This window comes from Triticum urartu, chromosome 5 (genome assembly GCF_003073215.2).
Source record: "Triticum urartu cultivar G1812 chromosome 5, Tu2.1, whole genome shotgun sequence".
Lineage (NCBI taxonomy): Eukaryota > Viridiplantae > Streptophyta > Magnoliopsida > Poales > Poaceae > Triticum > Triticum urartu.
The window spans coordinates 643345526-643372782 of record NC_053026.1 but is presented as its reverse complement, the minus strand read 5'-3'; the positions used below and the strand labels follow the sequence as shown (position 1 = coordinate 643372782).

Below are 27257 nucleotides of genomic sequence, written 5' to 3'. Positions count from 1 at the left end.
ATCATTGTCTTCAACGAGTCACTGGTTTCATCCTTCCTTTCTCTTTACGTACTGTTACTCCTTGTGAAGTCATTGTATGATTGCACTATCTTTTATCTTCACTGAGTGACTGCGTGTTCGGTTTGGCTTCATAATATCTTCCTACCTGATCCTTACATTACTGCTATTAGTCATTGTGCTGTCACTCTATTGAATACTTGACTATGGCTTGCCTAGTGTAGTCTACCTTCCGCTGCAGAGGGTAATAGGTTTATTTCTATCGTTTGTCTTCATAACTTCCACGTTTTGAAGACTTTCATAAAAATCGCCTATTCACCCCCCTCTAGTCGATATAACGCACTTTCAATTGGTATCAGAGCTTGGTACTCCCTTGTTCTGTGTGATTCGGTTTAACCACCTGGAGTTTTAGCTATGTCGACTGCAGGGATAATTAAAGTCTCCGTTGCGTGCCCCGTCTTCGATGGAACTGAATATCCCTACTGGAAGAATAAGATGTGCATGCATCTTGAAGCCATTGACGTCGACCTATGGTATGTCGTCAAGAACGGCGTTCCCAAGGCTGGAGAAGGTGTCACTGCTGCTGACATCAAGAAGTTCGTTCAACTGGACTCTACTGCCAAGAATATCATCTGTGGTCATCTGACCAAAGGGCAGTATGGCCGCGTGAGTGCTTTGGAAACATCTAAGCTAGTCTGGGACTGGATCTCCAAGGTCAACGAAGGCGTCTCAACCCAGAGAGATCAGAGAATCAGTGTCCTTCGCAACCTCTTCAACCGCTTCAAGAGAAATGACAATGAGAATGTTCAGCTCACATTTGATCGACTCACTGACATCACGAATGAGCTTCAAGCCCTTGGCGCTACAGAGATCACCAAGCATGAAGTCGTCAAGACACTACTGAGATCACTTGACAGTTCGTTTGACACCCTAGCCCTGATGATTCAAGAACGTCCTGATTTCAAGACACTCGATCCGTCTGACATACTTGAGAGGCTCAACACACATGAGTTTCAGCTTTCTGAGAAAAGAGACATCTACGGTCCAAACTATGGGAGAACTCGTGCCCTGAAGGCAAAAGCTGTCTCCTCATCTGAAGAAGAATCTGACAGCAGTTCTGATGATCCTGAAGACATTGGAAGGGAACTTGCTATGCTTGTGAAGAAATTCCAAAAATTCACCAAGAAGAGCAAGGAATATGACTCTGACGACAAGAAGAAGAAATACTCAAAGTCTTCCTCCAAGTCTTCTTCAAAGTCTTCATCACACAAGAAGAGCTCATCTGGCAAGGCACGTGCGTTTGTTGGCAAGGAAATGGATTCAGAGAAGGAGTCCGCTTCTGAGGAGGCGGAGGTGGAGTCTGAGGAGGAGTCCGATTCTGGCGTCGCAAGTCTGGCTACAGCATACGTTGCCAAGTCCATCTTCAACACTGAAGACAATGACCTTTTCACCGACACCGATGCAAATGACAAGGACTACTCCGCTCCTACCTACTGCTTCATGGCACGCGGTGCCAAGGTAAACACACGCACTACTCATTATCAAACATCCAGTGATGATGACTCTGATTGTGGTTCAAAACCCAGCTACAAAACACTTGCTAAAATTGCAACTGAACAACAGAAAGCCATGGAACATTTTCAAAAACTGTTAGACAAAAGCGATGATTTGTTAGGCGCTGAAATGACTTGTTCTGAGTCCTTAATTGAAGACATAAAAAATCTTCACATTAAGTATGAGGAACTTGAAAGTCGTCATGAAACGCTCTCAACAACTCATGAAAAGCTTTCCTATGATTATCTTCAAAGGAAGCAAGATCTTGAGAAATTGAGAGCGGCTCATGAAGATCTTCAAAAGGAAAATGAGTCACTTCACTCCAAACAGATCAGTTCCGCTCAGGAAGGATTTGAACCACCATGTATTAAGTGCATTGAGCGTGATAATGCTACTACTGTTGCTGAATGTTCTACTGTTGCTACTGTTGCAATATCTTCAACTGTTGTGGGAACTAACCCCTCTGCTGAGGATTCCACTACTATTGCTGATGAGAATGCTAGGTTGAAGACATTGCTTGAAACAGGGATGTACAAAAGTCTTAAAGGGCATCAGACACTATGTGATGTCCTCAAAAAGCAGATCTTGAACCGAAACCCGAGGAAAGAGGGTGTTGGGTTCGTAAGGAAAATGAATGCTGATGGCTCTTACTGGAAACCTGAGCAGTACCCCAAAACCACATGGGTTGCTGAAAAAGAATCTTCAGCAGATCTATCCAATCTATCTGGCTTCTCTTGTGCAAATCCCATTGTCATTGATGAATCCTTTGATGCAAACTATAAACTGTTTAAGAATCAAAATGGTGAAGTGTTTGCCAGGTACATTGCTACTAACTACAGGAATGGACCGCCTATGAAGAAGATCTGGGTTCCCAAAAGGTGTTTGGAGGATCTTCCTGTGAATGTCATCATGACACCACACGTGAAGAAGACAAACCTCAGACCACAGGCTTCATACGGTCCAAAGGCTTCATACAGACAGAGGACTCACCTGAGTTGCACTATCGCAAATGTTTTGCAGGGAAACCGTACTCAGGCCTATGAATATGAGCGCGGTTCATCAAACCGCCATGTTCATAAGACCAAGAACTATTTTGCTTATTCTTATGAGTACTATTATCCGCCTGCAAGACTTTTTGCTAGGGCTCCAAAGCCAAAGTTCTCAGATGCTACACTTAGACTTATTGCTTCTAAGCCACCCTTGAAGATGTGGGTGGCTAAGAAAGCTTAACTCTCTTTTGCAGGGAAAGGTCTCCAACAGAAAACCAAAATCGTCTGACGCTATTGCTGGGGACCTTAAACATCTTGTAGGGCGCAAGATCAAATGCCCGAATGGTCTTACTATGTACTTCGTTCCTGAATCGCTTTCTACTCTCCCTATCAGTCCTAATCTGGATCTAAGCTTTCATACCCACTGGTTCGTCAAATGTTTTTGCTTCACAATTCTCTTTGTGAAGCCTATCCCCCTAACTGCACTGTAGGGTACGACACCAGCGTCTTCAGAATGGATTATTGATAGTGGGTGTACCAACCACATGACTGGCAAAAGAAGCCTTCTTATGGACTCAACCTTACATCCATCCGACAAGAGTCACATCACATTTGCTGACACTGGTAAAAGTAAGGTATTGGGTCTAGGTAGAGTTGCAATCTGAAAGGATCAACACATGGATAAAGTCATGCTTGTTGAATCCCTTGGCTTCAACTTAATGTCTGTCTCAATGCTTTGCGATTTGAACATGATCGTAATATTTGGAAAATATCGCTGCCTTGTACTAATGGAATCTGACAAGTCTCTAGTGTTTGAAGGGTATCGGAAAGATGACTTGTACGTGGTAGATTTCTCAGCAGGACCACAACTTGCCGTATGTCTTCTAGCAAAGGCTTCAGAATGCTGGCTCTGGCATTGGAGGCTAGGGCATGCCGGCATGAGGAACCTCCACACCCTTGCAAAGAAGAAGCATGTCATAGGCATCGAGGGCGTCAAGTTCAAGAAAGATCACTTATGCGGTGCCTGTGAAGCAGGGAAGATGACGAGGGCCAAACATCCCTCGAAGACAATCATGACAACCACTCGACCCTTCGAACTACTCCACATGGATCTTTTCGGTCCCACTCATTACTCAACTCTTACTACTACTGCTTGCCTCTATGGCTTTGTTATTGTTGATGATTATTCTAGATATACTTGGGTGCACATAATCCTCTACAAGACTGAAGTGCAGGATGTCTTCAGACGCTTCACCAATCGAGCAATGAACAACTATGGCGCCAAGATAAAGCACATCAGAAGTGACAATGGCACTGAATTCAAGAACACTGGCCTTGATACATATCTTGATACCTTGGGCATCACACATGAATTCTCAGCCCCATACACGCCACAGCAGAATGGCGTCGTCGAACGCAAGAACAGAACACTCATTGAGATGGCCAGAACGATGCTAGATGAATACAAGACCCCAAGAAAATTCTGGCCTAAAGCCATTGATACTGCATGACATACAATCAATCGTGTTTATCTTCACAGGCTTCTAAACAAGACATCTTATGAGCTCCTTACTGGCAAGAAGCCAAATGTCAGCTACTTCAGAGTATTTGGCGCCAGGTGCTGGATCAAGGATCCACATCACACTTCAAAATTTGCACCAAAAGCACATGAGGGTTTTATGCTTGGATATGGAAAGGATTCGAACTCCTACAGAGTCTTCAATATCTTTCATTATAAAGTGGTTGAAACAGTGGATGTGCGATTTGATGAGACTAACGGTTCACAAAGAGAACACCTGCCAAATGTGCTAGATGAAGTTCCATCCAGCGAATCAATCAAGCTGATGGGAACTGGAGAAAGCATGCCCTCTGAAGCTCAACCTAAAGAGGAACTCATCATCTCCGCACCTGATCAACCTGAAGACAATGCTCAGCCTGAAGACAATCCCTCTAACAACGACAATGATCAGCAAGAGCAAAATCTTCGTCCTGTACATCCTCGCATTGCCAGTGAAGTGCAGATTGAGAGAATAATTGATAGCATCAATGCACCAGGTCCACTCACTCGATCAAGGGCAACTCAGCTGGCAAATTTTTGTGGTCACTTTGCATTCATCTCAATAACAGAACCCAAGAAAGTTGAAGAAGCCTTCATGGAACCTGAATGGATTCAAGCTATGCAAGAAGAGCTTCAACAGTTTGAGCTGAATAATGTATGGGAACTGGTTAAGCGTCCTGATCCTCGGAAGCACAACATAATTGGCACCAAATGGATATACCGCAACAAGCAAGATGGGCATGGTCAAGTTGTCAGAAACAAAGCTCGCCTCGTTGCTCAAGGATATACTCAAGTGGAAGGCATTGACTTCGATGAAACATTTGCTCCTCTGGCTCGACTTGAAGCCATACGCATACTGCTGGCCTATGCAAATCATCATAACATACTTCTATATCAAATGGATGTGAAGAGTGCTTTTCTCAATGGCAAGATTGAAGAAGAAGTGTATGTTGCACAACCGCCTGGCTTTGAAGATCCAAAACATCCTGACATGGTATACAAGCTCAACAAGGCACTGTATGGCCTCAAACAAGCCCCTCGGGCTTGGTATGACACACTCAAATACTTCCTGAAGAGCAAAGGCTTCATACCTGGTTCCCTCGACTCCACTCTCTTCACGAAGACATATGATGGTGAACTGTTTGTGTGCCAAATATATGTGGATGACATTATCTTCGGCTGCACCAATCAGTACAGTGAAGAGTTTGGATATATGATGCAAGAGCAATATCACATGTCCATGATGGGAGAGCTGAAGTTCTTCCTCGGTCTCCAAATACGACAGCAACGCAACGGCATCTTCATATCTCAAGAGAAGTATCTCAAAGATTGCCTGAAGAAGTTTGGTATGCAAGACTGCAAAGGCTTCACAACGCCAATGCCATCCAAACATCATTTGGGTCCCGACGACAGTGGTAAAGAGTTCGATCAAAAGGTATACCGCTCCATGATTGGTTCTTTACTTTATCTATGTGCATCTAGGCCAAATATTATGCTTAGTGTTTGCATGTGTGCTCGATTTCAAGCGGCACCAAAGGAGTCGCATCACTTAGCTGTGAAGCGAATTCTTTGATATTTGGCTCACATCCCAACTCTAGGATTATGGTATCCAAAGGGCTCAGAGTTTGATCTGGTTGGATTCTCGGATGCTGATTATGCTGGTGACAAGGTGGATCGCAAGTCTACATCAGGCACATGTCATTTTCTGGGACGATCACTTGTATGTTGGTCTTCAAAGAAGCAGAACTGTGTATCTCTCTCCACTGCTGAATCTAAATACATTGCTGCTGGATCTTGCTGCGCTCAGCTTCTGTGGATGAAGCAAACACTCAAGGACTATGGCATTCATCTGAAGCAAGTGCCACTCTACTGCGACAACGAAAGCGCCATCAAGATTGCCAACAACCCAGTTCAGCACTCGAAGACAAAGCACATTGAGATTCGTCATCACTTTCTCAGAGATCATGTTGTGAAGGAAGATATTGATATCATACACGTCAACACTGAAGAGCAATTGGCAGATATCTTCACCAAGCCCTTGGATGAGAAGAGATTTTGCAAGTTACGGTGTGAGCTAAATATCCTGGAATCCTCAAATGTCCTGTGATCAGGCACACATCCTAACACTTATGCATATTGATGACTTAGATGTGCAACACACGAAGTAAAGTATATCTTCAATCAATGAAGACATACATTCTAAGTGTGAATACATTAATGTGGAATTTGACTTCGGAGCGCCATGATAATTGTGCGTTGTGTCTGGGTCTAATACTTCCTATACGGTGGGTAACGCCACCACCAAATGTTCTGTTTGAAGTGTTTCACTCATGGCGTTACATTTGCTATGTCTTCACATTTGGTTTGGCTCCAATCTCAACTTGTCTTCATGATTATCTTCTATGTAGAATATATATATATATATATATATATATATGTACTGGTGTTCTGTCGTCTACAGCATTCACTTCTAGCTATGTCTTCTTGTTGAATCTTTTGAACTAAGTGAATATGATCGGACCCTAACCTCTCTATGCTTTCTATCTCAAACTCTATCTCTCCAAATCATATGCATTCTATTGAAACTGTCGAATGTCTTCTCTACGTCCTTGTCAGCAGAAGATACAGAGACAACCATTAAGTCCGTTTTCAATGCTCATTCCTCGACCTAAAATCCGGAGAAGTGGGAACGACCACCCGACAATCCAGGCATGCGTGGGATGTGGAACAAACCCCAATATGCTGCATGATGGCCACGTGTTCCTCAGATGCGAATCGCCAGGGGCACCTGTGTAATAACGCAGTGCAGCCCCTGTACCTATAAATACACACCTCACAGCAGTCATTATCTCTTCTTCCACTCTCGCACGAACCCTAGCGCCACCGCTAGCCCTCGACGACGCCGGCGACGAAGCGCTTCGCTGCCGCAACCTCTCCGACGCCGTCTTCACGCCGACCGCGGACATCGTCTTCTCCACCGTCGCCGTAGGTGTCCTCCGTCGCCAAGTTAGGGCACGGACGATCGAACTGCTCGGCCTCCTCTTCCACTCCGTCTAGCAGTTCTTCGTGTGGTAAATAAAACCTCCTTTTTACGGCCTCTTTGATCCTATAGCTTTATCACTTTCTATCACAAGCAGTTTCTGTTCACACAAGTTGGATCTCTTTCATGCTGCATCTCATAACATGCCTAGTATATTCACTTATGCTTCACAAAGTAGTTAGATTCCTCACTTGTACTGATCCGTGGATTCGTACAAATCTGGAACCAACTCCTTGTCTATGAGTGAATGTCTTCACACGATGAGGTCAATGTCTTCTAAACTGATTTATCTTCAAAATCTTCTGAGAATGCATATGACCTCTTCCCCTTCCCTAGCACCTTAATGCTGTCACAGGTACATGTCCGTGGGAGAATCCCTTGGTTCTCATAGTCTGCATTCATTTGCAGAATTCTTACAGCATCACATAAATTCTCCCGAAGCCAGTTCTTGTTTGTCCAGCAAGCGAAAACCTTTGAAGCCTCTGAACGTATTGAAGCCTTTCAGTTTAAAGTTCATGGCTTCAGAGAAATCAGCAAGGAAGGGTGGCAGAAAGCGTCGTGGAGAAACATCAAGAGATCTGCCCGATGACCTCTCAGAGCTGTACAAGACAGATCCTGAAGAGGATTACAATCAGCGCAAGACACGAATCCAATGGATTCGACGCTATTGGGCAGAACAGTGGTTCAAGTACAGATTTGTGACCAAGGAATATGCTGAAAAGAATGCCATCAAGCGACCATGGGGAGACATCCTCTACAAAAATCTTCAACCCAGAACCAGAGATGAAGCCATTGAACAAGGCTTCTATCCCTGCATGATCCGTGGACCACAGCCTGCGGATGCTGACCCATCGTCCCTACTATGGTGTCGTGATGACATTCTATTCAAGCGCAACTTCTAGTTTGCCCAGAACTCAGCAAAGCAGAACAAGAAGACATTGGGACTAGACTTCAACCCTGGTCCTTCTGCTCCAAGGGCTGACGGCACACGTGATGCAGAACCCAATGTCGTCGGTCCTTTCTACAACCTTGAAGGTCTCATCACTCATATCTTGGTTCAAGGGACAGCCGTGAATGAGCCTGCAGATGACGCTGAATCAGATGAAGCGCCTGCAGCACCGAAGCCAAAGAAGCTGAAGCAGCCAAAAGCTTCAAAGCCTGCCTCTGCACCAAAAATCTCACGGGCGAAGCCACTGGCAACTGCACCTCCTGAAGACAGTGTGCAGTCTGAAGATTTGTCACGCATCTCCAAGCCCCAGAAGGTAAAGATGCCTCTGCCACACACCGGCCAAGAGCTAACAGCTGCGGCCATTCTGCGCAATGATGCCATTCATCTGTCAAGTGATGAAGATCTTGCAGATGACGCTCTTGAGCAACTCATCAAGAGCAAAGAAGAAGCAGAAATCTTCAATGATCTGCCTCTCTTTGACGTGACAATCATTCACAACTTCATTGATGAGTGGTTTGACACGCCAAACATCAGCTTCGAAGATCTGCAGCTACCCATTGGCCTCAGTGTCGCCTTCCATGGCGCCATTGCTTCAGAGCTAGCTCTCGCTCAGCGCATCGTCAAACTGAAGCAAAAGATTGACTATGAAAAGGCTCAGTTCAAGAAGCATATGGCCAAGCTCAGCGTGCAAGAGGTGAAGAACTTCAAGATTATGCTGCACGAGCTCAAGGAAGCCTTTCTCAAGAAACATGCGGAAGCTCAGGGTTCTCGTGAGCGCATGAAGGTTCTGGCTGATAGATGTGTGCAAGCTACAATGAGGCTGAGAAGTGCAAGGCCCTTGGGCGTCCTGGCATCGACCCCAGGATGGCTGCAAAGAAGAAGAAGAAGCCCGCTACGGCTGAACCCGACGCACCAAGGCAGGAAGCAGATCCCATTGTCTTCCCAACTAGAATGACTGGCTCGAAGCCAAAAGCCCGGTCAACCACTTCAGAGCTGAAGAAGACAAGGACTGCTGAGGCTGAAGCCAGGAAGAGGAAACATCCTGAAGCCTCTCCTACTGCCCCCTTCAAGAAGAAGAGGAAGACCAAGACAGAACGGGCTGCTCCCACAGAGCCCTTGATTGTTGAACCCATTACCATGGTTCGTCCTGACGCTGAACGCCAACTGACAATCCATGAGCCTACTTTCACAGAGGCTCATGAAGCTGAAGACTTTCCAGCAGCTGACCCCATCGCTGCTGAAGACATTGGTCACCATGACCATGTAGAAGATGGTGCAGACCTTCCGCAGCTCGAGCACAGCGAACTCATCAGCATTGGTCGTCCTCTGACGCCAATTGCTCAGGATGCTTCATGGGCTGATCGCCCACAAGAGGAAGAAGACTTTGAGGCCCAGCCAACTCCAACTACACAGGCGTCGCCTGCGTTGCGCAGGCTTCGCAAAGGACCAATTCCTCCAGTCTCTGCGTCTGAAGCTGAAACTGTTGAAGACATTCCGGCTGCATCAGCCGATAAAGAAGAAGTCCCACAAGCTGCTACTCCCCTGTCCCACCAAGAAGCGGTTCTCGAGGAGAACATGATTGTGACCGACCCTCCAGCTCGTCTAGTGGAGGTTGAAAATCTTGAGGCTGCCACCACCAACACCAATGAAGCCACTGACGTTGTCATGGCTAAAGCTAATGTGGAGCCCTCCCCAACAAAAGCATCAGAAGTCAGCGAAGCCACTGATCCCACTGCTTCTGTTCCTGCACCTGCTGCCGGTCCCAGTTCGACTATCATGTTGAGCACAGGCCTCAGGTACAGAAGCCAATCCCAAGATTGCCCAGGTTCCCTGGTCCTGCATCAGCACCTGGATCCTTCAATATCATTGGCTTCAGAGCAGACAACACATTCTTCAATAGCTCCAAGAACCCCTACTCAAGGGAAAGAATATCATCTGATCGGTTCTGGAGCTATCTTCAGCGAAGCTATTACTCCTGCATTCTATACAATCAAGGTCGCATATTCTCACACAAGCGTCTTGACATTGAAGCAATAGCTGGTCTGCCCTGTCTGGAAGAAGCTCTGGATTGCTTCAAAGAAGTTGGATTGCTGCCATTCGTCACTGACCAAGAGCATTGGAATGAAGAGTTGCTGCTCCAATTTTATGCCACACTTCACATCCGCGGGTATAACAGAGATCCGAAGACTTGGGTCCTGGAGTGGATGACAGGAAACATTCATCACGAAGCCAAAGCCTTTGACATCATTGAGCTCACTGGTCTTCCCACTCCTGGCGATCTCTACGAATCTGGTTGTCAACTTCACAGTGAAGCTGTGGAGAGCATCTTTCAGAGGCATGAACCTAACATGAGTCAGATGCTCAGTATGATGAAGCCATTACCCCAAGATGCTGCATATCCCAAAGAGTTCTTTGTTGAAGATCTAGAGTATCTGCCAAGGACTATTTATCACATCATAAGGCGAACTCCCTGGCCCATCAAAGGGCACTCTCCACATGCCAAGCTGGAAGGTGCAATGAAGACTTTGGTCTTCTATATTCTTCATGGAAAATGCTTCAATGCACAGGACTTCTTCATTCGCCAACTTGCTGCATCAGGCTCTGATCTGTTTGGCTTGAAGTTCTACGCCCCATGGGTCATGCGGCTGATCAAACTTCACTCCACTATCTCATATCAGCCATCTGCTTGCAATCATCGGATTTTTCTGCCTGGTGTGGATATGTCTATTGAAGCCATCTATCCTGAGCCTCCCAAGGAACCTCTAAGTCTTTAGAATGCAGAGCATCAGAGTTTTTCTCAGAACATTGAAGGAGTTGAAGCAGTCGCTCGTGTGTATCCTTTGGCTGGCACTACACGTGCACCGCATCCTGCTCTCACTGAAACCACTGACAGTACAACTGCTCCACGACCCAAGAAGCGCACTCGTGTTCTCAATGACCAAGAGCTTCTTGTGGCTCTTATCAGAAACAGGATAGGCATCATGACTGGCTGAAGCGTCAAATGCAAAGCCTCTTGGTGGATGTTTATCGCATTCGCAATCTTGCCACCAAGAATGCTTTTGTTGCCCATGAAACCTCTCGCCGCACATGGAAAGGGCTGACGCTGATGTGTTCTGAAGATGATCTTCAAGAGGATGGCTTCTCTGAGCGCTTCAAGTTTGACTCCACACCTCCTCGAAGGGCAATGCTGCGACGAACTCCATCTCTTGAAGACTCTGAGTTCTCTTCCTCTGCTGCAACTGTGAATGCCAGAGTGATCGAGGATGAAGACGATGCTACTTCACTGCCACCTCCTTCAGCACGCTTCAACTCTGCTCCAAGCTCTTCTGCACCGCCAAACACCACCAACGACCCTGCTGCTTCACCTACTCTTCATGGGAACGAGTAGATGCTCTATGTCTTCAAACCTTTTTGGTCCTTACTGACAAAAGGGGGAAAAGCATATGAGTTTGATAGTCTTCAAGCGGGTCTATATGGGCGGGTGCTTTATATTTTGCTTCGTGTTTACAACTCTCATTTTGATACATTTGGTTCTTTGAGTTGTAACACTTAAACTCGATGGTCGTCTGCTACCTATTTGCCATTTTGTGATGCGATGATAAATTCCGCATGTGCGACGATAAATTCCACACTTAGATCATTTTGCAGACGTCCATTTTCCATTATGCATGTCATTATCTTCACATACCTTCACATGCATAGTGGATTGTCATCATAAGTTGAAGAGGATCCCCACAAGCACAACCTGCCATGTGCATTTGCATTCCAAAAGCAAATTACTTATATGCACATCTTCAGGGGGAGCCCTTGCAACTTATGAAGACAATTCCTTATCCTTTACAATTTCATATATTATATTCCCCGTTGAAAACTTCAACTAGTTTGTCATCAATCACCAAAAAGGGGGAGATTGTAAGTGCATCTAGTGCCACCCCTAGTTGGTTTTGGAGTATTGACGACAAACCTAGTTGAGGGACTAATGTGTTTGTGAGAATTGCAGGATAACACGGGTAGAAGTCCCTCATTGATTCGGTTTTCTTACCAGAGATGACCCCTAAAAATGTATCAAGACATTGATGTCAAAGGTGGTATATGAAGATATTCACATTGAAGACTATGACAAGAGAAGACATCGCATGAAGCCTGTGGAGCTCGAAGACTTAGATCTTTCGTAGCTCTTTTTCCTCTTCCTTGTTGAGTCATAGGAACCACCGTACTATTAAGTGGGGTCCAAGAGAACCATTCAGAATGACTGAAGTGATGCTTAAACAAAACCTATGTCTTCGAGTGAAGACTATGAGAGCGAATCTTGTCCAGAGTCGGACAAGTCAGCTTTGCTTGTAGCCCAAGTAAAGTTGTCGTGTGAGTTTGAAATCTGACCGTTGGAACACGTGTCAGTTTCTTAGTGACCCAGGGTCATTTCGGACAAATCAGGTCGGGTTGCCTAGTGGCTATAAATAGCCCACCCCCTACAACCATAAATGGTTGGCTGCTCAGAGTTAGTGTACGGCTTTTGTCGTTTGAGAGCAACCCACCTCGAAGCATTTGAGAGAGAATTCCTAGCGAGGATAAAGCCCTAACCACCTAGAGCCAAAGAGAATTAGGCATCACTTAAGTCTTCTTGTCTGTGTGATCTGAAGACTTATTACACTTGAGGACTGTGAATCCTCCAGCTGGTTAGGCGTCGCGTTCTGAGCATCCAAGAGACATTGTGGATTGCCGGTGAACGAAGTCTGTGAAGGTTTGGGAGTCTACCTTGAAGACTTACCAGAGTGATTGGGCAAGGTCTGTGTGACCTTAGCTCAAGGGGAATACGGTGAGGACTGGGTGTCCTGAGCTGCGTGTTCAGGACTGGGTGTCCGGGACTGTGTGTCCTCAGGTTTAAATACCTAGCCGCCCTAACCAGACGTACAGTTGTCACAGCAACTGGAACTGGTCCAACACATCATTGTCTTCAACGAGTCACTGGTTTCATCCTTCCTTTCTCTTTACGTACTGTTACTCCTTGTGAAGTCATTGTATGATTGCACTATCTTTTATCTTCACTGAGTGACTGCGTGTTCGGTTTGGCTTCATAATATCTTCCTACCTGATCCTTACTACATTACTGCTATTAGTCATTGTGCTGTCACTCTATTGAATACTTGACTATGGCTTGCCTAGTGTAGTCTACCTTCCGCTGCAGAGGGTAATAGGTTTATTTCTATCGTTTGTCTTCATAACTTTCACGTTTTGAAGACTTCCATAAAAATCGCCTATTCACCCCTCCTCTAGTCGATATAACGCACTTTCAAATTGCACACAAACTGCCTCTGCAAACGCACCCCAATCTGTATAAAGTAGGTGCGCTTTGGTGGACTATAACCACGGCAGTGCCCAGTCGATGAAATACATCACGGCGCAACTCACCCAAGTGTCCGGACTGAGTATACAAACTCTGAAATACGCCTCACATTTTTGACGCCAAGCTCGTGGACTATCGCCATCGAACATAGGGAAATCAAAACATGGTGGAGGAGGAAATCGACTGAAGCCGAACTGACGCTCTCCCATAAACGAACTATCTGCCACAAAAGGATGGGAATCGGCCATACCCGTGACCGAGGGTGCCCGCGGGGTCCGTTCCCCCGGCAACATCCCTCGGTAATCTTGAGTCCTGTCGTGGCCAGCGGGCTCGTGGCCGTTGCCACCGCGAGGCAAGAGGCACTCGCTGGGTTGAGGAAGACGCGCATCCGCGATCAGAGAAAGCTTGAGTGGCGGTGCTACTGTCGACGAAAGGAGTGGAGGAAGATCCGCGAGGCGAATCGGATGCGCCGGCTCCGTGGCCGCCGCTGATGCCGGATCAATCACCAGCGCAGCTTCTGGCCGCACCTCCTTGAGCAGCTGCCGCAGCTCGCCCACCTCCAAATGCAGGTCCTCCACCGAGCGCTTGACGACCGGTCGCCACCCCTGGAGCTCGAGGACGATGGGGTGGATCTCGCCGATCTGGGACGACATGGCGCTGATCGCCGCCGTCAGATCGGCCAGGGCTTGTTGGTCTCCTACATGGTTGTGGTCTTGCCGCGTCGGGTCTGTATGATCGAGGGAAATCGACCGGCCAGGGTTGAGGTGGTGGGTGGAAAGGCTGCTGATACCAAATGTTACGCTCCCACTAGATAATTTGGCATAATCAGAGTCGGAGTACAGAGGAATTGGAGAATTTCGATCTAGGGTTCATGAGATACAGAGAGAAGGGGATCGAGAGTGAGAGTTGTGCTGCCAGCGTCTTGTCTCTGCCTACCTTCTCCCCTGGTGCTCGCTCGCTTAAGTAGTTAGGTCATCCATTCTGGGCCGCCGTAGCGCTTGTTGGGCTTGCGGGCTCGTTCATTCTTCTCCTGGGCTTGGTCACTGGTGTTGGCTAGTGCAGTAGGTTGGGTCGTAACACAGCCCACCATGGGGTTGGGCTGGTGTGCCCGGCGGCCGTCCGCGCCAGCTCGACGCACTGCCGCATGTAGTGCGCATCCATGTCCCCCGCCTGCGCCTGGAACCGCATGCCGGCCGCGAGCCCGCGGGCGCGGCAGGGGGAGGCCCGGCAGATGCGGGGAGAGGGGCGAGGCGGGGGCGCGGGAGGAGATCATGTCAGTCAGGAGAGGGTTGGCCAATCCAGCCAGATGTGGGCGTGGATCTGGGATTTGTCTGTGTGCGGTGCCCCTATAACTGTAAGCTGCCTGGAGTGTCTGTGTGTCGCTGACGCAGTTGCGCGGCAGACTTGCAAGGTCTCGCCGCGGCGCGGAGCTGCTCGGGCCCCGGTGGCCGGAGACAGGGAGACAGCGCCGCGCGGTCCGGCAGGTGGTGAGGAGGCGGCCCGTCCTAGGAGAATGAGGAATCCCGACGCGGCTGCGATGTCTATGTGGAAGGGCACGGCGCAGCTTGGAGGAAGGAGTCGCGCGGCGCGGCACGCAGAGGAAGGAGGTTCTATTCCTCAACCGAGCACCATGGATGGACTGATTCCATCGTTCGACCGGTCAAACTGCAGCCTAGGAGGAAAAATGACTTGGGTATTTTGGTCCACAAAATTATGACAGGTGGGCCCAAAATACATTACACGTGAAAAAAAGAGAAAATAGGGTATTTCTGCTAACTCGCAATAAAAAGTGTGTTATGTTCACGAAGAAACAATATTACTTTTTTTCGGAAAATCTTTCAATCTATTCATCTTCGATCATGACAGTACAATAAACACCAGAAATAATAAAAATTACATTTAGATCCGTAGACCACCTAGCGACGACTACAACCACTGAAGCAAGCCAAAGGGGCGCCGCCGTCATCGCCCCTCCATCGTCGGAGTCGGGCACAACTTGTTGTAGCAGACAGTCGGGAAGTCGTCGTGCTAAGCCCGCATAGGACCAACGCACCAGGACAGCAACTGCCACGGATGAAGAATAATGTAGATCGGAAAGATCCAATCCGAAGACACACGAACGTAGACGAACACCAACGAGATCCGAGCAAATCCACCTAAGATAGATTCGTCGGAGACACACCTCCACACGCCCACCAGCGATGCTAGACGCACCGCGGGAACGGGGCTAGGCGCGGAGACCTTTATTCCATCTTCAAGGAGCCGCCACCATTTCGCCTTCCTGAGCAGAACACAAACCCTAACAAAACTGAAAGAAACGGCTAAAAACGAAGCCCTCCTGCCGGCCCTTGGCAGGATCCACCACGCCTCCATGGCCCTCGGGCCACCGGAGATGAGGCGGACCTGCGTCGGCGCCGGCGAGAGGCAGAAACCCTAACTGTTTTTTTTTTTTGAGGAGGAGCTGCGTCCCGCATGGTCCAAATTGACTTGATGTGTAAGAAACAATATTACTTGGCAAAGGTAAATAAAACAAGTGAAGAAGAGGGAGGGGCGGCCGCCAGTTCGTCCTCGAAGAACTGCCCGACCGGGGCTGGGACTGCGAGTGGGCTGGGTTAGGCCCCCGCGGCCCGCGCGCGTTACTTAATCCAGTTCAGAAACGCCAAGGACCTTGGCGTTTCACGTGTGCCACGTCAGCAAAAACAGCGGGTTCGGACTGACTGTGGGCCAGGGCAGAAACGCTAGCTGCCTCGGCGTTTCCGTGTTGGCAGGGAACGCTAGCTTGCTCGGCGTTTCTATGTTGGGTGGAAACGCCGCGGGCTCTGGCGTTTCTAAAAGGGTCAAATCGCGAAATACTTTCACGTCAAGTTCAGTTTGTGACTATAAACGTTGACAAGGTCAGAACAGTGATTTCGTTTGTGTTTTTTGGTGTCAAATTTTAAGCTTTGTGTGCTTCCTTTTTTTGCGAGAAAGTTTTATGTGCTTCCACCATTTGCAAGATTTTTGCTACTCTGAGTAGATATTTTACATTCACCATTTGCAAGATTTGAGATTCAAATTCTATACTATATAATAGTCATCTCCTCTCTAAACCCTCTAGAGAAGATTTTTCGAGCACACCATGCCGCCACCATGCCTCCTCCGGCTGGGGCGAAGCTAGCATAGGGTTACACCTAGGGCTAAGCTAGCTTCACTGATGCACTATGATGATTTTCTATACATTATAAGGATTAATTGAAAGGGTTGTTGTTACTAGGTCTAGAGGTATAACCCTAACTGCTCTAGGCTTGTCTCCGTCATTATACGCTGGTAGTTTGTTGTCCCCTTACTCCTCCACCGAAAGGTGCGAAGGCCGCGCTATACTGGATGGAGCTCTAGTTTTTCTTTTCCGTTTTGGATCTTTTGGGAGGGTTACACGCCGCCGCTGATCTAGCAACTAAAGTTTCAGTAAGCCTCCCTATCTCCCATGTGTTGGATGTGGTGGCGCTGATGGCTTGTTGGTGTAGATTCATGTCGGCGTATTTGGTAGGTGAGGTTAGGGTTTGTCTGGTGGCACTCATATTTTCCTTTGCAGTTTGGTCATGGGCCTCCTCTCCGTCACATACTCACATTGGTACGGTTTCTGGTGCCACGTTAGGCCTTTGAATTTGGAGGTTGGGATAGAAAAGAACATCTTTGGCTCGAAAGATCGCTTTGCTTATCGCTACTAGCTTCCACGTTGGATCCGTGGATCTTTTAGCGGCGATGGCTTAAATTTTTTTTCTCTAGGGTCTATTTAGGGCTTATCTAGATATGATCTAGTTATTGTATATCTAAGTGACTTAATCAAACATAAAAAAACATACACCCATCCGAATCTTGGTGTAAAATCCATAACATTATATATAGAACTTAGATGTGCAATACTTAGGGCATATTTAGATGTGATTTAGTAAAACGAACATTCGCATAAAATCAATGACATAGGACTTAGATATGCAATACTTAAGGGCACATCTAGATGTGATTTATCAAAACTGTTTTATTTATTTTTTCTGTCATACATAAAATGTTTTTATTTTTCCATTTGCAATGGGATATCTGGAAAGGGTGTGATTAGGTCTCAATCGACTAAGACTTAACCAAGTATCAAGTAGTATATGAGAAGAAAAATGAAAAAAACTGAAAAGAAAAAAAGTATACAAATCTCCGTGCAAGATCAAAAGAATATTGCATCGAGATTGAGACATAACGATGTTAAAATGTTAGCAAAACTGATCTGGAATGTTAAAATGTTCTTTCATGGACAAATTGTTCTTGTAAGGTAGATCCAGCCTTCCTTGGTTGTCATTTTTTTAAAAGGGGAATATATTAATATCAAGTATTCCTTCTGTCCTAAACTTCTTATCTTAGATTTGTCTAGATACAGATGTTCCTAATACTAAAACGTGACTTGATACATCTGTATTTAAACAAATCTAAGACAATAATTTTGGAACGGAAGGGTTAGATATCAATTACACCCAGCCTCTGCACTAACAAGATGCCTAAGAATATCCAGGATGCACACAACCAAAAAAGAAAATATAATTAGAAAAAAGGGAAAAAAATATTGCCATGTGTAATCAAGATAATATTTCTTACATGGTCTTCATGTTGCTCCTGCAGCAAAGGGTTCTCATGTTGTTTGTTCTCACTCAGCAAGTTGGCTCATTATTGTACGTACATGAATCTTCATGTTATACTCCTGCAGCTGCAGAGCTGGAGAGCATGTTGCCGGAGCGGCGGCTGTCGCCTATCCGGCACAACAAAACCCCACCACCTCGATACCATTCCTCCACGCTCATCCGGGAGATTATACTTGTGGCGGGTCATGAGTTCTGCCCGTCATAGTTAGTCTGTTAGCTGTGGCGGGCAGATTTTGCTACCCGTCACTGCTTGTTTTAAAAAGTAGATGTAGCGGATACCCCGCCAGGCCCGTCACTCATTTGGGTTGACGTATAAACCCTTTCCTAATAGTGCAGGGTTATGTGGCGGCATTCATCTAGCAACTAAAGTCTTTGTAAGCCTCCTTATCTCCAATATGCTGAATGTGCCCATAACTTTCGTTTGTAGTTTGGTCGTTGTCCTCGTCGTGGTCACATTCTCACATTTGTGCGGCTGCCTTTGAATTTGAAGGTTGGTGTAGACACCTCTATGGCTTGGAAGATCGCTTCGCTTCTTGCTCTTCCACATTGGATCTGTGGATCTTTCAGCGGTGACGCTTCAATAACTTTTTCTCTAGGGTCTATCTAGAGCGCATCTAGATGTGCTCTAGTTATTGCATATCCAGTGACTTAATCAAACATAAAAAGAAAAAAAACATCGGAATCTTCGCGTAAAATCAATGACATAGAACTTAGATGTGCAATACTTAGGACACATCTAGATGTGATTTAGTAAAACTATTTTATTTATTTTTTCCATCTGGTATGGGATATCTCAAAAGGATGTGAGTAGTTCTCAGTCGACTGAGACTTGACTAATTCTCAGTCAAGTGATATAGTATATGAGAAGAAAAAAGGGAAAACTAAAAAGAAAAAAAAATCTTATGAATCTCCGTGCAAATCAAAGGAATATAGCATCAGACATAACGACCGAGACTTAGCAAATCTCATCTAGAAATGTTAAGATGTTCTTTCATGGACAAATTGTTCTTGTAAGGTACATCCAGCCTTTCTTAGTTGTCATGTGTAATCAAATAATATTTCTTACATGGTGTTCATGTTACTCTTGCAACAAATGGATCTCATGTTGTTTGTTCTTACTTAATAATAGCACGTTGGCTCATTATTGTACTTGGTTCTTCATGTTACTCCAATACTCCTGCAGCTGCAGAGCTCGAGAGCATGCATGTGGGTGGTGGACTGGTGGCGTACGTTCCCGGCGCGGCGGCTGTCGTCTGTCCGGCACAATAAAACGCCACCACCTCGCTCCCAATCCTCTGCGCTCTCCCGTCCACCACCATGGCGTCGGACTCCGAGTCCAGCGACGTCACGCCGGACGACCAGCACGAGCACCTGCGCCCCGAGGGCACGGAGCCGCTGGCGCGCATCGCGGTGGACTACACCCCGGACGCCTGCCGCCATGCGCCGGAGTCCGGCGAGATCCACGTCACGTACGACCACCGCGGCGGGGCACGCTGGCGGTCCCGCAGCCGCTTCCTCCCGGGCGGCGCCGTGGCCGCCGCGGTCCGCGCCCCCGCCGGCGACACCGCGGGGCTCAACTACAACCTCTACCTCTCCTCCCTGGAGGGCTCCGGCGACATGGACGAGATCGACTTCGAGTTCCTCGGCAACGAGAAGCGCGCCGTACAGACCAACTTCTTCGTCGCCGGCCGCGGGGGCAGGGAGGCGGTCCACGAGCTCCCCTTCGACTCCTCCGACGGGTTCCACCACTACGCGGTCGCCTGGGGCGCCGAGGCCATCGAGTGGCGCGTCGACGGGGAGATGATCCGGAGGGAGGAGCGGCGCGACGGGGAGCCCTGGCCGGAGAAGCCCATGTTCCTGTACGCCTCCTTCTGGGACGCGAGCGGCGTCGATGAGGGGAGGTGGACCGGCACGTACCACGGCCGCGACGCGCCCTACGTCTGCAGCTACAGAGATGTCAGGGTGCCCGTTGCGCTCTCAGCGAAGGAGGAGGAAGAGGAAGAAGAATGACAGGATGAATGGCTGATGCGAACGCTGGAGATGAGGCTGATGCTGCCGCCGATGAGGAGGTAGTGGATGCCGGAGCTGGTGAACATTAGATCGCGGCGTTGCTCCGTCTCTGATCGTCCCACGAGCCATGTGGAATTACCTATCTTGGTCACGAGTGTGTTTGCTTCAAGTGTTGTAATAAAAAGATGTACGTATGAATGATTTGCCGTGAAGGAGAAACAATAACAATACACACAGTTCATTTGAATAACTATACCTTAATGTTGGATATGTATACATAATATAAACAGAGTGAAGCCTTAACATTATTAGAGAATACATGGACCCATACATCTGGTTCACATGATATTCTTCATCAACATAGCTAATCGTATTGACCTCTCGCACACAACAAGCGTCAGCTATCCTATTCATGGTACCTTCATTCACCCCCACTTGAATGGGATCCGCTTGTGTTGATCTTGACACCTTTCGCCGCACTGAAAGTAGATATTCATCTTGTGCATAGTCCAAAACCGCCTTGTCGGCCTTGTCAGCAGTATTGCACAATCAAGCAAATACTTTATAAATTTCTTCATACATGCATCATCCCAAAGCGTTTTTTTGGGCTTGCCGGCCATACTTCACAATTGAGCAAAATGCAATTACTTCATTTATCATAACAACATCCACGTACAATATATGAGCACTCTCATTATGTACACAAGTGTTGCATAACAACGCTATATAACATTTATAGTGCACTAGTACTACATGCGACCAAGAAGTTGTTTTTCTTCAAAAAGGCCTAAGGCCATACATTAAGTGTCACAGGACATTACGAACACACCCTTACAAACAAAATAGAAAAACAATCAAAATCTTTGGGGTGTTGAAGTCTTCTAGCTCCTGCATGCAGTGGAAGTGAGCTGTGAGCATAGCTCGATGCCGCCTCTGGGCCTTCATTCACAGAGAAAACTTTTTTTAATCGAGGAGCTAGTAAAAGCAACGGTCAGGAAGTCGTTGATGCAGATCAGGAGACGCCAGCAGCTTGTAGAAACTCCCAAGGCCACACAGATCACGAAAGCCGGTTGACTCTAGAAGGATCCACTAGAAAACCTAGACCGATCGGATCCCAGAAGGCTTGCTGGAGACACAGCTCCACATGCCCTCCGCCAGCAAAAAAAATACACAACGATACGGGGTTAGGGTGGGGAGAACATTATTCCTAACCTGGGGCAATGCTACCGTCTCACCGCAACAAACGAAAGACGAAGACTCTTTAAAGAAAACATGGAGAAAACACCGATATCGATGTACGACATGTCTGGGTCTGATGCAAGCTCGCTCGTCTGACAAAGGCCTCCGACTGAGCACACATCTCCTTCGTCGTCCCACAACAACCCTCCACGCCTCCACAACACCCCCGATCTTGACCTTGAGCTTAGAGAAGGGAAAATAATGATGCAAATTAACATTTTCTTCGTTCCGGATAAATGGCACATCAAGAGCTCCTCCGCATCACTTATAATGCAAGTTAGGTTGCTGGCACTCACACACGCTATATGGGCCGCAGCCCACTTGACCGTTGACCATTGAACATTGACCTTTGGAAAAAAATGCTCATGAAGTTGAATAAAAATCGTGGATTTGAAAAAATCTTTGTGAATTTAAAAATGTTCACAAATTTCAAAAAGATACCATGGATTTGAAAATTATTCAAGATTTTGAAAAAATCTTGAATTTGAAAATGTTCATGAAATTGGCAAAAAATCACGAATTTGAAAAAAGTTTGTGATTTTCAAAACAATCACGAAATGCTAAGTAAAAAGTTTAAAAAAAGAAGCGGAAAAAGGAAAAACAAACAGAAAGAAGAAAAAAAGATGACCACGGTAAACCCAGCCCAGTAAACCGTATGGCTAGAAGGTTCCAAAACCGATGGGGGGGAGATAATGGGCTGGCAGCCCACTTAGACCAGCGAACGGGAGGGACAAACCCATCCGCATGTCAAGACCAGGCCCGTCAGACCTGGGCAGCACCCGTTTCGTCACTCCTAGTCCTGGCCAGTGGCCACTAGCAACGGCGGGCGTCAGCCAATAGGATTTCGTCGGGCGTCCGTCCGTGCTCGGAGAAGAAGGCGGGTGCTTGCAATGGCAGATAACATGGCGCTGCTCTCCGCCTCCTCCATCCTCAGTCGCCGCCCCCGACCTCGTCGCTCCGCCTGCCCCCGCAGAGCAGCCTCGAGGCTATCCGTCGGTAACAAGTCCTCCTCCACTTCTCTCAAAACTCAATCCTGCAACCTTTTTTCACCTCGCTGTCGTACGAACAATGCCGAAGCTCAGTTTTGCCACCCTCCGGGCTGCGTCGATGGTCTTCAGCAGAACGCCGAGGGCAAGCCATAGCCAGGCCCGATGTAAAATGTTGACTGTAGAAATTTTGATAGGATTTAAGGTGTTGTGGCAGCCATGGCCTGCAATAGTTGTGATTATGTGGGTATCAGCTTCAGTTTCCATGCCCAATTCATGGCATTGCTGTGGGTGTGGATGCATCCGATCTGTTTTATGCGTGATTCTGAGCTTCTGACCCTGTCCCGTGTAATTGGACAGTGGCTGCCATAAGCGATGACCCGATCAAGGAGTGGATCCTCACCGAGGGGAAGGTCACACAGATCACAGGGACCAGCTCCATTGGGGGGTACTGTGAACTGAACTTACTGAACTTTCTTTATTTTCACTACCTGGCACCTTCCCTACAGCCGCCTTTTCTTCTTCACTGCATTTTCTTACTTCATGCCCCCTTTTTTACAGGTTGGTTCGTTACCAACTGGCGGTTATTTTATCATCATGGAGTTTATTCAATTTGGTCGTTCTAGGGGTCACCAGGTAAGAGGTAACCTTGTCCTTTTTTCAAAAAGAAGGATAACCCCCGGCCTCTATATGTGACAGAGATCCAGTGACATGCCTTCAGCATGTCACTCCGTAACATGACCCTTGGATCTGGAATGGACAGCCCAGATTAATCATTGTAGCAACAAAACACTGTGGACGTGGTCCTGTAGACGAATCACTGTAGATATTGTAATGTGGATGTACGGTAGACTGGGAACTGTTCATGTCATCCCTGGCCGCTGGATCATGATCTGGCGGAGGGGAGAGGGGGGCAAGGCACCATACTGTTCATGGATGACATGCCCATGGCATATCACTGGATCTCAATCCTCTGTATGCATACAGCCATATTATTAAAGATCCAGGTTCGAAACAAGGACTCAAAAGGTCCTACAAATCTGACATAAAAATATGAAAAGCCACAACTGGCTAAAATAGGCTAAGATGAGTAAACACCTATCCTATTATTGAACCGTCATTCAAACCGGTTGTATATGTATCCCATGCAACCATCTCCCATCGGTTGCACCTAGTATCCATAAGCTCCCTATGTTTCACATGGCTGAGTAATGACCACGTATGGATTCAAGCTGATGCCTTGAAGATAACCTGTAGAAAAACTGTGACAGTTTGTCTGTTAAAAGTAACATCATTTCGACAATTCCAAATGGCCCAAAGTAATGCGCATACTCCTACACGAATATATGCCGCAGTTTTAGGGTCAATCCCAGTTAACCAAGTCCCAAATAGATGTGTAACCGAGATCGGCGGAGCTACGTTAAATGCTACATGAATAGTACACCACAGTAACTTACGAGAGGACAGAGTAGAAACAGATGTTCTATTGTCTCTTCCTGATCGCAAAAACAACACCGTTTACCACCTTCCCAGTTACGCTTTACCAAGATATCCTTTGTCAAAATGACTCCCTTGTGTACAAACCACATAAACACTTTGATTTTCAACGACACTTTAATTTTCCAAATGTAGATCAACCTCGGTGACGTCCCAGTGTTACTCAAATCTGTGTACATAGACTTAACCGAGAAGACACCTGACATGGACAATTTCTAATACAGGGAGTCTGATGCATTAGAGAGGTTGAACTCCATCAACCTACGCTCGAGATGTAGCCATATATCCCAGCGTTCTCATATTAGCGATCGTCTGAACTGAATGTTAAGGGCCACAGACCCCAACACCATGGAAAAGGAAACCTCTTTCTGTTGTATGTTATAGAGGGAAGGGTACTGTATGGTTAGTGGGGTCTCACCTAACCAGGTATCTTCCCAAAACCTGATACCCTGACCGTTCCCTACAATGAATTTGCTCATGTTGAAGAAGGCATTCTTAATCCTCATAAGCCCTTCCAAAATGGAGAGTCATACGGTTGTGCCAACACTTGCGCCAACGTTTTAGTATGTAAATATTTATTATGTAAGATATATATCCACACCCCTTCCGTCTCCACCGATAGCCTATAAAGCTACTTACTAAGCAGACACTTATTTTTAACTTCAAGATTTTCAATGCCTAACCCCCTTGGTCCTTCGGCCTACAAATAATATCCAATTCAGCCAATCTATGTTTGGTGTTGTTCTCGTCAGTCTGTCAAAAAAACCGAGATCGATAAAAATCTAATCTTTTTCGTACCCCTATAGGTACCTCAAAGAAGGAAAGGAGGAACATCGGCATGCTCGTGAGTACCAAGTTGATAAGGACCAACCGCCCCCGTAAGATAAGAGCTTGCCCTTCCAGCATCTCAACTTCATTTCAAATTGATCTTCAATACATTTCCACTCTTTATTAGTGAGTTTATGATTGTGTATTGGGATGCCCAAATAGGTAAATGGTAAAGAACCTAGCTCACAACCAAACAACTGTTTATAACTATCATGTTCATCTTTGGTGCGCCCAAAACGGAATAATTCACTTTTGTTGAAATTAATTTTGAGCCTGGACATTTGTTCAAAAAGACACAAATTTAACTTTGTATTCCTTGCCTTAGCTAGATCATGTTCCATGAAGATAATGGTGTCATCTGCATATTGTAGAATGGATACCCCACCCTCCACCATATGTGGGATAAGACCCCCTACATGGCTGTTTTCTTTCACTCTATTGATAAGAACGGCCAACATATCAGCGACAACATTAAAAAAGATAGAAGACATCGGATCTCCTTGTCTCAATCCTTTCTGTGTTTGGAAGTAATGGCCTATATCATCATTTACCTCAATTCCAATGTTGCCTTCTTGTATAAAGGATTCGACCTGCTTCCGCGAGGTAACCTTGTCCTGAAACCCCTTTCATTCAAAGAAAAAGGTAACTTGTACCTTTTGTTGCAAGCTTTTATTTAAACCATTCATCATTAACAAACAGCTTATTGTCAGTCAGCTCTAGGAAGGAAGCTCGCTGAAATGCATAAACCCGCAAAATCTGTCAAGGGATATGGTTTCTATGTGGAAAATACTATTGGAAGGTAAAATTAAGCGCTTGGTATTCTAAAGCTGAACTTATTCCTTTTATCAAGAGTAGATGAATGACTCTTAGTGACATTTGACTTTGAAATCTACCTCCAGTAGTGTGGCTTGCAATTCATGTTTTCTTTGAAATACTGTTCTTTTTAATCCACCAATGTTCCTGATCTAGCACTCCACAAATTAACACTTGGACTGCTGACTGGATATATTGAGTTTTATTCAAAGCATAGACTGGGATACCAATTGAAGTTGATTTCGCAGCGGTCCGGAGATTCAGCCATATATACGAAAAAGGTACATAGGACAAAGGAGGAGAATATGGAACTTGACCTATACAGGTAGCTAGATCAACAAAAGCACGCAGTTAGTAGTCGTTGTCCATGGGGAACGCGTACGACGGGTCCTCGCCGCTGCCGTCCGCCACGAAGCCGCCTCCAGTGTAGAAGCCAGTGAAGTCGATGCCGGTTTCCGGCACAAAGACTTCGTCCTGGGTGGTGTCGTAGAGCGGCCCGTCGACGGACATGCTGTTGGTGCTGCCCACCTGGCCTTCCCTGTCCAGAAGCTGCAGTCGCAGCCTCTTGACCTCCGCGCCTTTCTCCTCGCTCTCGTTGTTGCCTAGGAGAGGGCGCAGCACCTCGGGGTCTCGAACGACCTTCAGGAGGACGTCGAGCATCTGCTTCCGCCGGCGCTCCGTCTCCCGCACCTGGCGCGACATCGCCGCCAAGCGGTCCTTGATGGCCTTCTGCTCCTGCTTTAGCAGGATCACCTCAGTGGCCACCATCGTGTTGTTGTGGTCGTCGTCGTCCTTGGGCTTGCGCTTGCTGTTGTTGTTGGTGAGCCGGACAATCTGGTGCAGGAGGTGCGCATGCCCCCGAAGGAACAACACATGGGCGTACTCCCATCTATTCGGATCCACCTTCTGGAATCCCTGGAGAGTGGTACAGATTAACTACAGCAGAGTGGTAGTGCCACAGTTAGACAAGTGGTAGCAGTTGCAGTATTACGTGCACATACGTAGGTATTGAGCTGCCGAACGAAGTTAGAGAATTTGCAGTGCTTGAAGTGCGCGGGAAGCAGCGTGCCCGAGAAGACCAAGAGGTCGGCCACGATGAAGCTGTTGCCGCCTCTTCCCCATGCGATCACGTCGTCAGTCGCCGGGTCCTCCACCATGCTGTACGTCTTGGCCACGAACGGCATCAGCCCCACCAGACCACCACCCTCCGAGTACTCCTTGGCCATGCCACCACCGCCGCTCATCACCACGAGCACACGACAACAATATATAAGATACTTTAGCCTTTTCCTCTCTCTTTGCTAGTGAAGGATGTGAGGAATGTGTGGGAGCTCAAGATATGGAATGATGAATGGGAGAACGAAGGAGTCTCGTGCCTATCAAGCCTATAAATATTATAGAGGTGTCAGACGTCGCCACACGAGACGCGACGTACCAAGTAAAAGCAATTGCATGCAGCTACAAGACCTTCAAAAACAAGACCAATCATAGATACACCTTGAAGCTATTTTTCAAGACCCCGATACCAATCTAATGTCAGATTTTTAAACATGGCAAATCAAACATTTTTTATGGCAAATTACGTGTCCTGAGCCCCGCAATTTCCTTTAGGAAGCATACCAAATTTTTTTTCAGGATTTGCAATGCTTGCTGAAGGAAACTGCCATGTTCGCACACGTAATTTGCCATAAAAAAAACTTTCGATTTGCAATGTTAAAAATCTAACATAAGATTTTTAGTATTTCAGAATTTGTAATATAAAATTGTTGAAACATGTACAACATGCATG

The 27257-nt window shown here is 46.7% G+C and overlaps 2 protein-coding genes and 1 pseudogene across 2 annotated transcripts; 2 read left to right on the top strand and 1 right to left on the bottom strand.

The window, feature by feature from the left end:
• Positions 1–19278: 19278 nt before the first annotated feature.
• Positions 19279–20335, top strand: LOC125506449 (xyloglucan endotransglucosylase/hydrolase protein 31-like). Its single transcript, XM_048671263.1, has one exon. The coding sequence runs from the start codon at positions 19413–19415 to the stop codon at positions 20103–20105; it is 693 nt and encodes a 230-aa protein (XP_048527220.1). The 5' UTR covers positions 19279–19412; the 3' UTR covers positions 20106–20335.
• Positions 20336–22246: 1911 nt separating this feature from the next.
• LOC125507613 lies at positions 22247–25797 on the top strand (annotated as a pseudogene).
• Positions 25798–25819: 22 nt separating this feature from the next.
• On the bottom strand, positions 25820–26694 carry LOC125507612 (heat stress transcription factor C-2a-like). Its single transcript, XM_048672143.1, has 2 exons — positions 26470–26694; positions 25820–26383 (listed from the first exon to the last, which is right to left on the bottom strand). Exons 1-2 carry the CDS (start codon positions 26692–26694, stop codon positions 25820–25822), a joined length of 789 nt encoding a protein of 262 aa, XP_048528100.1.
• Between the last annotated feature and the right edge of the window lie 563 nt (positions 26695–27257).